At 44.2% G+C, this 13,302-nt stretch overlaps 1 protein-coding gene across 1 annotated transcript in view; it reads right to left on the bottom strand.

Annotated features, from left to right (window-relative positions):
- LOC148540674 (cadherin-like protein 26) overlaps positions 1 to 13,302 on the bottom strand; it is a 134,842-nt gene that overhangs the window by 38,486 nt on the left and 83,054 nt on the right. Inside the window, exons 8-11 of the mRNA XM_088442598.1 lie at positions 11,791 to 11,976; positions 8,886 to 9,196; positions 7,504 to 7,646; positions 424 to 654 (exon numbers count right to left, since the gene is read on the bottom strand). Of these exons, the coding sequence (XP_088298724.1) occupies positions 424 to 654; positions 7,504 to 7,646; positions 8,886 to 9,196; positions 11,791 to 11,976 (871 nt within the window). The remainder of the gene's footprint in view (positions 1 to 423; positions 655 to 7,503; positions 7,647 to 8,885; positions 9,197 to 11,790; positions 11,977 to 13,302) is intronic.

Raw genomic sequence — 13,302 nt, 5'->3', positions numbered from 1 at the left:
GTCGCAAGCCCGATGGTCGCTACGGTCTTGACCATCGCGACCATCTTCCTGGTCGCTCGCTATAGCTGTGGGTGGTCACCCACAGCTATGTGAGTGGCCAGGAGGCCGTTCTAAAAAAAAATAGCCCGGCCCTGATTCAGAGCGAGCGCTCTGTCAGAGCGTCCGGCTCTGAATCAGGGCCACTGTTCCATCCTTCATGACATAGGTCACTAGCGATGTTGTCAGGTTTGATGTGCAGCACACAAGCGACCACCGTAGCGAGTATATTGAATGTACACACTGAGCGATGTAGACGATTTGTCATTACGAAATGACAAATCGACCCGACATCGCTCCAGTGTATACCAAACTTAAAAACTGTGAGTCTTTTGCAAGTCAGGAACATGTCATTTTATAAATCTGGCAGTTAAATCTCCCTCTTACCACTATAGTCTAGAAGCTTGACTGGTTTCTTTTCAAGGTCTTTATCCAGAACCTGAACATAGAATGGACCAGAGTAAGGATCCAGGTCTTTGTCAGTGATGGGTGTGTAGAGAAGGGCTTCTTCTGGCTTATCACAAGTTGTTAAATAGGGGCTTTCCAGCCTTGGTACATTGTCATTAATGTCCTTCAGGTTAATTATCATTGTGGCTGTGCCGGTCATTGCGGGAACACCTTAAAATACAGAGAATTGTATATTTATTTGGGATTGTATATTACCATATAGCAGAGATGGGGAACCTCAGGCCCGGGGGCCCCAGAATCATTTGGTCTGGCCCTCTGAGCTGTTTTCTGCTAGCCTCATCTGGCTAGCAGGGTACCTAGAATGGTACTCTGCAGCCAGAATCTATGCAGCAGTGCTGCCTGGAGCGTCCTTATGACACTTCAAGCGGCAACACTGCTGCCCTTACAGCTCCCCGGAGCTTAATCAGGATGCTTCGGGTATTGCTGTAATCACTGTCAATTGTGGCCCCGCCCCCAAGTGACCTCACACGGAGGGGACGTGGCCTGCATCGGGCCCACAAATAATGTTATATATCAAAATGACCCTCGGTAGAAAAAAGGTTCCCCACCCCTGCTATAGAGGATAGAAGGATTAATAATTAACATAGGTTATGTAATTTCATTTGTACAATGGATATACTTGCAAAATACAGATGTGTCCTCATACACTACTGCTGCAGTCACGCCAAACAGCCCTTCTCGGCGTGCCCAGTTCCGTACTTTGCAAGCGTCTTTTTTAAAAAATGTTGGCCCGAATTGCTACTAAGACGCAGCAGGAGACTGCACTGATTAATATGATATGCTACACTTGTATATTTGTGTGTGACTGAGTCTGAATCTGTATACGAAGCTCTACAAAGCAGCGGCCACGGTCTTTACCCACATCAAGTTCTGTTGTGCTTCATTTACAGACTCAGGACCTCATTCCAGCTGCTCGCAAAATGCGAGTGCTCGCTCTGAATGAGGGCGGCCGCATCTTAAAAATTATCTGGCCTCCTGGCCGCTCGCTAGGCTGTGGGTTACCACCCACAGCCTTAATGAGCGACCAGGATGATGGTCGCGATGGTCAAGACCATCGCGACCATCGGGGCTTGCGACGAGACCCTTGTGGTAGGGTCTCGTCTGCCGCAAGCCCCAGAGAGCTTTTGGCTCTAATGGTGATGTCAGTGGGGCCGCCCACAAATGGCAAGCGTTCGCTTGGGAACGCCTCCGTTTGTGAAACCATCCCCTCGCCACACCTACAAAATGGGGCAAGCTGTCGATCAACATCGACAGCTGCCCCTTTTGTAGTGGGCCCCGGAGCAAGAGAATTTCTCTCTCACTCCGGTGCTTGCGCACGTGCAGTGCAGCCGTTGCATGTGCGCACAGCCAAACATCGACCCGGTTGCGAGCACTCAGGCGCTTGCGAACGGGTCTGAATGAGAGTGCACACAGATATAACAGTGTTGCATAGCAAATTAATCAATGCAGTCTCCTGGTGCATCGTAGTCACATCACATTTGAGATTAAGACAAATTTTTCAGGCGAAAAAAGATGCAAAAAAGACGCTTGGCACTAACAGAGTCACGCGGGCCATGCGGCTCACTCGCATCAGGAGTCGTACGCCGCATGGAGTATTGAGGCTAGGTGTATGAGGACACATCTGTATGTTTTTTTACCACAGTTTAACATTTCTTACTGTATTGTTCAAATTGAAAACACATTCATTAATAAATATTATATTGTTGCAATTAAGAAGTCCCAAAATACAAAACATTTCATTCCCAGGCCCCTGCCTTAACTGTGTGCAGTAGGAGGTGATTTATGAAGCACAATACTGCAGAAATTCAGCACAAAATCAGCTTTGACCTCCTCCATGTAGCTAGACTCCTGCCAAAGCAATAAGGCTGCATTTGCTGAGAAACATAAGTTGCACAAGCTGAGGGGTGGATGGAGGTTGTTCCATACTGAGGAGAGTAGAACCTACTTACAGTATGTAAAGGAAGAATATTGATGAGCGATAAAGGAGTAGAAAGAGTACATTTTAACTCCTTAAAATGACTTGATTTTTGTATAATATGTGGCACCTTGATGACGGAGGTGCTTTTCTAGGGGATGTAGTCAGGAAGCCGACGGTCTAAATGCCGACCGCCTGCTTCTTGACTGTCAAATCCCGGCAAGGTATTAATGACAGGCATCGAAAACCCGATGCCTGTCATTAGACCTACGCCGGGAGCCCGACACCCGGCATACCGAACGAAGGTAAGCCGGGCACAGGGCGTGGACAACCATGGGGGGAGGGTTAGGTTTTAGGGCTCCCGGAGGGACTTACAGTTAGGCACCCCCCCCAGGAGGGTTAAGTTTAGGCTAGGGGAAGGGGGGTTAGGGTTAGGCACCCCCGGGGGAAGGTTAAGGTTAGGCACCCCCTGGGGGGAGGTTAGGGTTAGGCACCCCCGGGGGGAGGTTAGGGTTAGGCACCCCCCTCTGGGAGACTTAGGTTTATTCTGGGGGGACGGGGGGGTTAGGTTTAGGCACTTAGTGGGGAGGTTAGGGTTAGGCACTTGGAGGGAGGTTAGGCCGGCGGTATTACCTACTACACCCCATTTCTAGGCATAGCAGTTGTCATTGTCACCATAGAGTTATAAAGGTAGTGATTTCTGCATGACTAGCAGATATCTTGTGTGAGGCCTGATGTAGGAGTTTTCACCTCTCTGTACACTACTTGGAACAGAATACAAACTGATGTTGAAAGTAAAACAATGGGGATGGTGTTATGTACTTGTTTCTGTGTGTGTCTGTAACATGTAGTGGGTCCACGGTAATCATTATGGGCCAGTTATAATACCAGTTAGAACCAGATACCATTGGAAGAAACTTTGTAACCAAATATACAGTATATGAGAAGGGTGTCTTCCCTGCGTTTGTTGGTATTTGACTAAGACAGAGCAACAACATGGATCTGTGCTTAGTACTCAGCTTTGGTGACTGACCAACGATTTTCTGAGCATATTGTATGATGAAGGGTTCCACTCAGGTGAATTGAAGCTACTGTATGAAGGACGTATAAAAACTTTCACATTTAAAAGCTGACTAACTCATCACTTTCAATTGATTCTTGTTAATTATCATTCTGTTGAATTGCACGCTGTGTTTGTTATAACTTATATGCACTATAAACTGTATTATTTTCTATAGCTATGTAATACTGAGTCTCAGAGCATATTTACTGACTGACAAAGAATCATTTGACTAACACTTGACAATCAAAGTGGCGAAGGATTAGAGCAGTGTAATAAAAGATTCACACACAAAGTGGCACATGTAATATAAATCACCCCGATGTCTTAGCTCTCATGGTTATGTTAACCTATAAATGAGGTTAAACATTGAGGCTCAAGCAAATACTGCAACAGGGCCCTATGAAATAGCATGTTAGTGCTAGCAACAAGGACAAATTTATCATTCTACTTGCTCTAAGACCTGCTCATGGAATGACTGGAGAATGGTAGACATACAGGACATTTAGGAAAATGCTCTGCCCATCAGATTGTACCTACTGTATGAAGAGAATATAGACCTGGCGCTAGGAGAGTAATATCTAAATGAACATAAATCTGCACAAAGGTGCATAAATCATGAACATAAAACAAGCAGCAGCCAACCTGAAAAGAGGATTGCCAATCCTCAATAAACACAACAAAAACAAAGAAACACAGATAGCGCTGCTATATATTCAAATATATGTATTGGATATGAAAGGGGTATACACATGAAAATACTCCCGGGAGTGTAATACAATAAATAAAAATAACAATCTAAAATACACCAGACATACAGAGCAATAGCGAATAAGACAAAACGTGCACAGTGCTAATAAGTACAGTCAGTAGCATATGATGCTAATGTTGCAATCTCTGGGAAGAATAGTGTAACCGATAAATTGCAGCTGATACATATAAGCAAAATGTAGCTAAGTGAATAGACACTACTTGTAACTGGAGTGAAAAGGTCAATGTTGGAAACTGAATGAGTTCCTCATAACCAGCAGAAGGTACAAATGGTAGAGTGGGTAGAGACTCTCAAAACCGTGTCTGTCAGTCTCTAAGCATTGAAAAATAATCCAAAGTGGTGAGCTGTGTGCCGGCACAGTGAGGTATAGTTACCGTCAGGAAGCTCAATGCTTGGCCTTACAGAGAGGGTGTCCTGCAGCGTGGTGCTCACAGGGACCAGTGTCGCAGACATCTGCCTTCTACCTCCGTCGGGGCTTCCATGCGGCGCGTTCACCTCCAGGTGATTCAGCTACTCCAAAGTGCACGGTCACACATACGGGAACAAGTGGAAAACAGGTACTGTATATTCCGTAGAAGCTGATAAAGTTTTGCTGGTAGCTAGCGCCAGTGGAAATGGCAATCGTGAGTAGTATCAGGTGTAGGGAAATCTGTTGGCTTAAACGGGTTTGTCATGAACCTGCGCTGACTCGCAGATACAACAATCTGGGTCAGCTGGTTGTGATGACGGCGCACCGCGGTCACTTACCAAAATACACGGTTCTTCTGCCACCACGCAGACTGTTCTTCGGAGGTCTGCGATCTCCCAACAGATTAATAATAAATCACATTCAAATGACACACAAATATGTAGCATGGGCCTATCCAGGCACGCAAGTTCAATAAGAATCATGGAGAATATGCTAGATTAAATGTGTTTAATCCAAAAAATATTTTCAAGGCTTAGTTACAAAAATATTAATAAAATGACAAACAGATTATAATGCAAATATTCTCTTACAAAATAAAAGAGAAATAATTCCTAAGACAACATAAACTAAAGTTCTTAGCACTGCTGATGGGGTGGGGGATCTCACCCACAGGAATATCCTGATGCACTCCCAAACCTGACTGTCTGAACCCTAAGGAGTGAACATTGAATGTTGGATGGTATTCTCTTTTTATACATCCCTAATTTTTTGTTCATACTTAACGGGGTCTCCCAATCAGGTCAGCAGGGTTTGAGATAATAGATTTCCAATACAGGGTTACCTGGCCAAACTAACAGGGTCCCTGCTTTAAAGATAAGTGATGATATAACTCACTCTTCAACTTCCCCCTTCTAGACCTATAGTAAATACCAGAATCCTTATTTTAGCCTCTATAGCATAACAATAGTCTTTAGAAGTAGGGCACTGAAGTAACAGGAGGTCTTGTTCTGGGATTATGATATAGGACACTGACTTCAGGGGTCATGAAAAGGGACAGAGCTAGTTGTTCACACATGGCCTCACACTGTGAGGGATATACATCATTTTGTTACCTGAAAGCCATTCACTTGCTAATTCCAGCCCTTTCTGACCTGCACACCAAATAGCAATGGACATACCATGTTTATACAGTCTATAGAACTAAAGGACACAAAGTTATATAACACTCCTCAAATCACAGGACATAGATCATTATCAACCCCTCTTCCTGCCTATCTTCAAAAGAGGTGGGGTAATACCTCAGCCCTCCTAGACACACACAGTTCAATTAAAGGACTTCATAGTTCACAAAAAATTATTTCAGCGCTTCCGCGTGAGGTGGCTTTCTTACCACCTGACGCTGACTGCTGGCAGCTGAATCAGCAGTGACCGGCCAGTGCACCGCGATCACAACCCTCCCAAAAAAAGCTAGAAAGAGGAAGGCTCATGGCCGCGGCAACCCAGCGCCTGGTACCTAGGAAGTGTGTAAGTATGCTATATATATGTATGCTGTGTGTGTGTGGGTTTGTAAATATTGTGTGTGTGTATGTTATGTGTGTATGCCATGTGCATATGTATGCCATGTTTGTGTGCATGTATGGTGTTTGAATGCATTTGTGCAGTATGTGACTCACATATATATATATATATATATATTATGGGATGTAGTCTAAATGCCGACGCTGATATCCCAACAAGGGAGTTAAGATAGGCGTCGAAATGGCGACGCTAATCCCAATCCCAACGCCAGAAAGCAGACGGAAGGATCCCTGAATGAGGTCAGTCCAGGGCACCTGTCATCTTAGCCGTCGGGGGGGGTTAGGGCAGTTAGCGGTGTTAACATTAGGTTTTGGGGGGGTTAGGTGTAGGCACCCCTAGGGGGGAGGGTTAGGGTCAGGCACCACTGGGGGGCAGTGGTATAATATGAGTGCATACACTGCACCCATATTATTTTAAGCTTACCTGTCCGTGGCCATTTTTCCAGTGTTCTGCGCATGCACAGTAGACTCTGGGCACACTCTAGTGCCCGGAATACTAAGGCTTCGGTGGCTGGCTAGCTGCATCAGTCGGCTGCCGGCCACCGGGGAGATGCTCCCCTGCTGGGGGGGGTTAGGTTTAGGCACTAAGGGGGAGGGCTATGTTTAGGCATGAAGGAGGGGGACTTAGGTTCAGGAACTAATGGGGATGGTTAGGGTTAGGGTGTGGGGTGGGGAGGGTTAGTGTTTCCTTACAGTATATGAGCAGAAGATGAATCATATCATCTTATAGTATTTATTTTCATTGAAAAGAAGAGATGTGGGCATTAGCTATGTAAGCTGTGTTCTTTCTTTGTTGTCTGCATTCAGATAATTCATATACTATGATAGGTGCCCTTATAATTTGACCCTTGCATTTGTAGACTAAAATGCCTGAACACAAAGTGCCTGATTCAGAGGTGCACACTACAGTAACTGCACGTAATGCCAATATTCACACAGTTGGCCAATGTTGGAAGTACTGTGCATGAGTCACACTGTGCATGAGTCACACTGTGCATGCGTTCAGATAGTTACTGCCGAGACAAGCAGAATTTGAACGCAAGAGCCATGGATTTCAGTGGACATTTCTGGGAGGTAACAGAGGAGTTGTAGACAGACTCGGGCGTATCTAAAGACGCAGCTGCACATACACAGGACACCATGTCCAGGCGGATTATCCCTGCTGCCAGTGGGTGTCTCAGTAGGAAGATCACCGGGAGCAGTTTTATCCCAAAGATGCAGTGCTACTCTGAATCAGGCCTAACGTAAGCCCATACCCAAACTCACCATCATCCACAGCCAGAATTTTCACAACATACTTGTTCTTTTTCACATAGTCGGACTCTCTATCCAGTTCCCCTTTGGTTGTGATTACACCAGTGTCTTCATTGATAGACAACCATGATGCTGTGTCATTCTCTAGAATGTACCTGAGAAAGTAACAAAATGTGAATGTCTAGGAAGGTACAGTAGCAGGCAGACACACAAACATGTCAGCTCACAGGGTGACTTCTACATCTAGGATATAGGGAATTGTCATTATGAACAATTACTACAGATTCAAGCCAACGGTATTTTCTGTCAATTAAATTATCAATTTTTAATGCATCCATTGGTATAAGCTACTCTGTGTCTGATTCTCTGTTGCATGCAAAGTGGCTGTATTATTGGGCAGCCACGGAAGCCTGATTTACAATCTTATGTTAATGCAAGAATCCTTAGGGCTAATATGGGGATTTGCATAAGGAAACCCATGCCGCCACAGCCAGCATTATTAATATTTGTACTTGCACCAGCCTCATGCTACAGTAGGTGCAAGAGATCCGTCAGAAACAGACTTCATTGCCCCGTACACACAAATTGGAATACAGATGTGACTTCATACACTATTACTGCAGTTGCAGCAGACATGCCTTCTCGGTGTGCTCACTCGTGCCAGGCGTCTTGTTATACATGGCGTTTTAAGGGAAGGTGTATCAGGACACATCTGTAGTATGGAGTTTTGATACACACATATATCCAGGGGCGGAATTACTAGCATTGCAGCAGGTGCAGTGCATCGGAGCCCCTGGGGATTAATATGCCCACCGCTGCCCAGACCTGCAATGAGCTTTCTACAGGACTGCTGCTCAACCATTTTGAGAAATGTCAGACAACTGACCTAGCGCTGAGAGCAGGGTGGGCCCCACTGTCTAAGGGATTTGCCCTTAATCTTAGGGAGACAGGGCTGACAGAAACACTAGACTGATGTAAAATGGTTTATCTCCCATGTCGTGTTTAAGAGAAAACTGCATCTTTTTTGCAAAAAAACATAATTTCCTATGGGGAAATTCGAAAGATGAAATATCTTCAGTGTCAGCAATCACAGACAACTTAAAATTTCACACAATGTGTTGATGGCAAAGACCCACTAGACTGATGTAGGAAAGAGATAAGGTACAAGCCAACCCGCTCCTAACTGTCATATTTTTCAAACACTGCCTGTGACTTGGCAGTTAGGAGCTGAATGGCTGGTACTTTATCTCCGTTCACTTTATCTCCATCCAAGGCTTAGTAAATAGACACCATAGTTACATAGTTAAGAGAAATAGTATAAACTTTCATAACAGCATAAATCAGGTTACTTAGTTACTTTAATGTTATATAGTTACTTTCCATTGAATACCTACTTAATTTTACTTTGTGCATTAATATCCGGGTCTTTGGCCACGACTGTTGTCAGCACAGTGCCTGGTTGGATAGAATGTTCTTCCAGAGTGACAAGGATTGTTTCAGGTTTAAATTCGGGAGGATCATTCACATCTATGACGTCAACTGTAATTTTCCCTGTCTCCAACGGATTCCCTGAACGAGCTTTGGATGAATCCAATACCCACAATCCTGTTAGGGGCCTCTGCAAGACTTTGCAACTATAAAGTGGTTCTTCATTTGTTACCATTATGGTGAGATCACTGTGTGTGTTTGTCTCATAATCTAAGGGCTGTAGATAAAAAAATACATGTATAAAAAGATAAGTGCATGAACCTGCGGTCGTACCCACATGAGCAGAATTCTTGAGTTTCAAATTGTATGTGAAGTAAGTATAGCGTCAGTGAATACTGATATTGATCATTTTGTCATACTAGGCAATGCTCATAGACAGCAATAAAATGTGTGGCACAGAAGTGATCACAAGAAAATGGTATCTATATAATTTTCTGATGGTTCTGTCTGGGATGCGTATTCTATTGCTGTCAGTGTGGACAGTATGCATGTCAGCATAGGCATCAATACCCATTCCTATTTATTTGCAATTGGTTGTCTAATCTGGATGTCACCTGGGACACCAACTGCAATATAATAATGAAAAAATAGGACAAAAATTACAAGGGAACTATGGAGATGTGATCTTTAGAGCACTTGTAGTTGAGCCAGAAAAATCCACTGCTGTCTCTCTATGGGGTATACTTACTAAAGTGCGGGTTTTTAGAAGTGGAGATGTCAGCCGAAACTAGGATTTTTGTCACCCAGGGCAAGCCCTAATTTGGCACCCCCAAAAATAATAAATACAATATATAGGACGAAAGTGTGTGGTTTTGTGACACAGTAATGCCCCTTATAACACATGCCTCACATTAATGACCCTTATCACATTATGTCACAGTAATGCCCCTTACAACACATTATGCCACAGTAATGCCCCTTACAACACATTCTGCCACAGTAATGCCCCTTATACATTTTGCCACAGCAATGCCCCTTCTACATTTATACCACAGTAATGCCCCATACACATTATGCCACAGTAAGGCCCCCTTTATATTATGCCATAGTAAGGCCCATTACACATTATGCCATAATAAGGCTCCTTATACATTATGCCACAGTAAGACCTTTTTACATTAAGCCACAGTAAGGCCCTATCTCTCATCTCTTACCTGCCAGGGGCGTGCCGTGGGTGAGCTCGGGGTGGCACGGGACGGTGCTACCATACACTGGGGAACTGTCAGTACCGCCGTCATTGTAATGTGGCGCCACTCGTGAACCAATAGGAGCTCACGGACCAGCAGCCTCTGCTGATTGGCTGCCGGTCCGCGAGCTCTGATTGGCTTGCGACCGGCACCACATGAGACTAACGGTGTCTCTGTGCCTCTCAAGGCTGGAATGCGGCTCCAAACCCACAAGAGCAGCAACCTAGCCCCGGCACCCCCTCAAGTCCGGCACCCAGGTCACGTGCCCCCTTAGCCTCCCCCTAGTTGCGGCCCCTGTAGATGTGGCCTATAGCAGCCAATCAGATTCTGGCTATTATCTTCTAGAAGGTGATAGATAAATATTAAATAATATCTGATTGGTTTCCATGGGCAACATCTCCACTTCTAAAAACCCGCACTTTAGTAAATATACCCCCTGGTCTCATGATATATACACTTTATAATAATCTTTTTCAATTTACCTGTTTAGTATCTATTAATTGTGCCATTTTATAACTGTTTTATCTGTATTCATACTCAGTGAGTGTCTGGGGGGGAGGATTTGATATATTGGTGCTCTAAAATGAAACTACAAAATCAGAGTAAAAGACACTCCCACCGGGGCTGATGTAGAGTTGACAGAAAAATGAGCTTACAATACTCAAAATAAACATGTACAAAAAGATACTGTAGCCTATTTGTGCACACATACAAAGCTGTACATATCTTGAAGCGGCATATGCATCTGGTTTACTACAAAATATAACATCATCAGTGTGTACTTGCACCTGCCCTATAATAAATGCAAAAGGTACATCTCCTAGCACTCAGTGCTTTACCAAGGGGGTTTGATGACATGACACATACCAGGTCCCTTTATGGCAGCTGGAGGCTGTCCGGGCTGAATTGTCTGCTCTCTCAGAAGGTTGGGATATACTTCCCTAATTTGGGAGAGTAAGCAATTATAATATAGAGATCACAGCGAGAGAGCATGAATAGGGTTCAGTCTACTCAGACAGGTGTGGCTAGTGGTAGAATATGCGTTGTGACTAGGGGTGAGCGGGTTCGGTTTTACTCGGATTTACTCGGATCTTTAAACGGCATTTTATTGGCTATCGCCTATCATGTGTTTTGGATAGCCAATATAATAAATCCAAATTTGCGGTAAAGTGGCGATAAGAACCGAGTAAATCCGAGTAAAACCGAGCCTGCACATCCCTAGTTGTGACTGTGTGTAGGTGGACATAGAATAGGCATGCTTGCGCAAATTGGTTGATGTGGGTTAACAGATGTGAGACACAGTTCAGAGAGATTATAGTCTAGAGGGAGGGACAGAAGGAGACTATGAGTTGGTAGGACAAGGCCTTATGGAACTAGTGGTAGGAGATGTATCAGGTGGAGGTGAGGTAGACATATTTTGCTTTTATTTATATAAAATTCACAGACAACCATATGGTGATATGGAAACAAAATGTGAGATCACTAACCATGGAAGCTTTCTGCAAATGAATAAACTCTTGAGTCAGAAGAGAGAAATATGAAACATTAAAACACCCTCTAACTTCTTTCAGTTGACAATCCCCATGGCGCGGTACATGTACATAAATCACTTCTGTAAATTTACCTTCATCACAGTTAGAATTCCGTCATTTGTCATGGGATCTGTTAGAATTTTGTAGTTTTCATCATCATTGCCTGCTACTATAGTGTACACCGCCCTCCACCCAGGGGTAAACTTGGTGTCACCATCTGTTACTCCAAATCTCAAGATGGTTACATTCTTTTCACGCTCAGCTACACTGGTCTGAAGCTATAGAGGAGAAAAAAAAACTTAGAGGCCTTTATATGTTTTTAAAGTGCACCATCATATTTATGCAGAGTAGAGCCAGCCATTTTGTGAGTCAAACCAATGTACATGAAATTACAGTCTATAAGATAACTACGAACGTGTAACGATTATGGCCCTCATTCAGAGCCACTCGCTATTTGCGGTCGTTCGTTCTAAAACAAGGGGTGGCTATTCAAATGAACCGTTCGCTGTTTGCGGTCTGTTCACGCCTCTAGGTCTGAACGAGCGAACAAAACATGCGTTCGTTTTTTTGAAAAATACGCCCCCTGGCCGCTCGCATCCTACGTCATGTCCGCTATTTATTAGATTAATCGAGTACATCGACCAGGGTATGAACTGCTCGCTATTCTTGTGGTTGGTTTTTGCTACCACAATTTTGCGAGCAGTTCTGGCTATAAAAGAACCCAGTGATGTGGGCAATGACGCTGCTGTTTTAATTATGCACACCCATAAAACGCCCGTTTTGACCTTTAAGCACGCCTGCGATCGGATCTTCACTCCCCGTTTTCAAGCACCTTCCCCTGTTACCACCCACATACGCCTCTTTCTGTCACTCAAATTATCAGGCATTCGCTATTTTGCGAGCACATGAATTTCGGCCGCACTGAGTGGTTCGCGCATGCGTATTACTATCCGTACGCATGCGCAGTTGGGCAAATATCGCTCGGAGCGAACGAGCAGCCACTTTGCGTCCGGCTCTGAATCAGGGCCTATATGCGTTATGAATGTTCTTATGGCATATCACACATTTGCACATTAATCTGGTTCAGCTCACTGACAGGCTGCTTGACCAGTGTATTTTAATATCTTTAAAGGTAGCCTGTACTTATGAAGGACAAGTTAAAAATGTGCATCCATCTGTTCACTCAATTGCAGCCATTTCTGCACTATTATATAATGGGCATAAATGAGGTCAGTCACAGTTGCCAGCTTCAGGGAAATAGTTGTACCATTTATAGCCAAAAACATGTACAATCTAATACTGTCTATCATTGTTTTCACATTTTGGGGTCTAAAGACCCAGTTAGGAGCTGATTGGTTGGTACTTTATCTCCGTCCACTTTCTCTCTCTCCAAGGCTTAGTACGTAGACCCCTTTGTCTGTTAGTACAGACTTCTCAAGAGGTGCCAACAGACGAAATGCGTTGAGGCAATAACCAGATGACACTACTGGATTCAATGTACAGTACTTGCGGAACTTTTGCTGGGCAGAAAAAACTTTTGTGACCTATGGATTTCAGGTAAGCTACATCTTGTCATTGCTCATGTACAGGCACTTTACTACATG

This window comes from Taudactylus pleione, unplaced genomic scaffold, assembly GCF_031769625.1.
Source record: "Taudactylus pleione unplaced genomic scaffold, aTauple2 ptg000018l, whole genome shotgun sequence".
Lineage (NCBI taxonomy): Eukaryota > Metazoa > Chordata > Amphibia > Anura > Myobatrachidae > Taudactylus > Taudactylus pleione.
The sequence above is the reverse complement of the archived record's forward strand: the minus strand, read 5'-3'. Positions and strand labels throughout refer to the sequence as shown.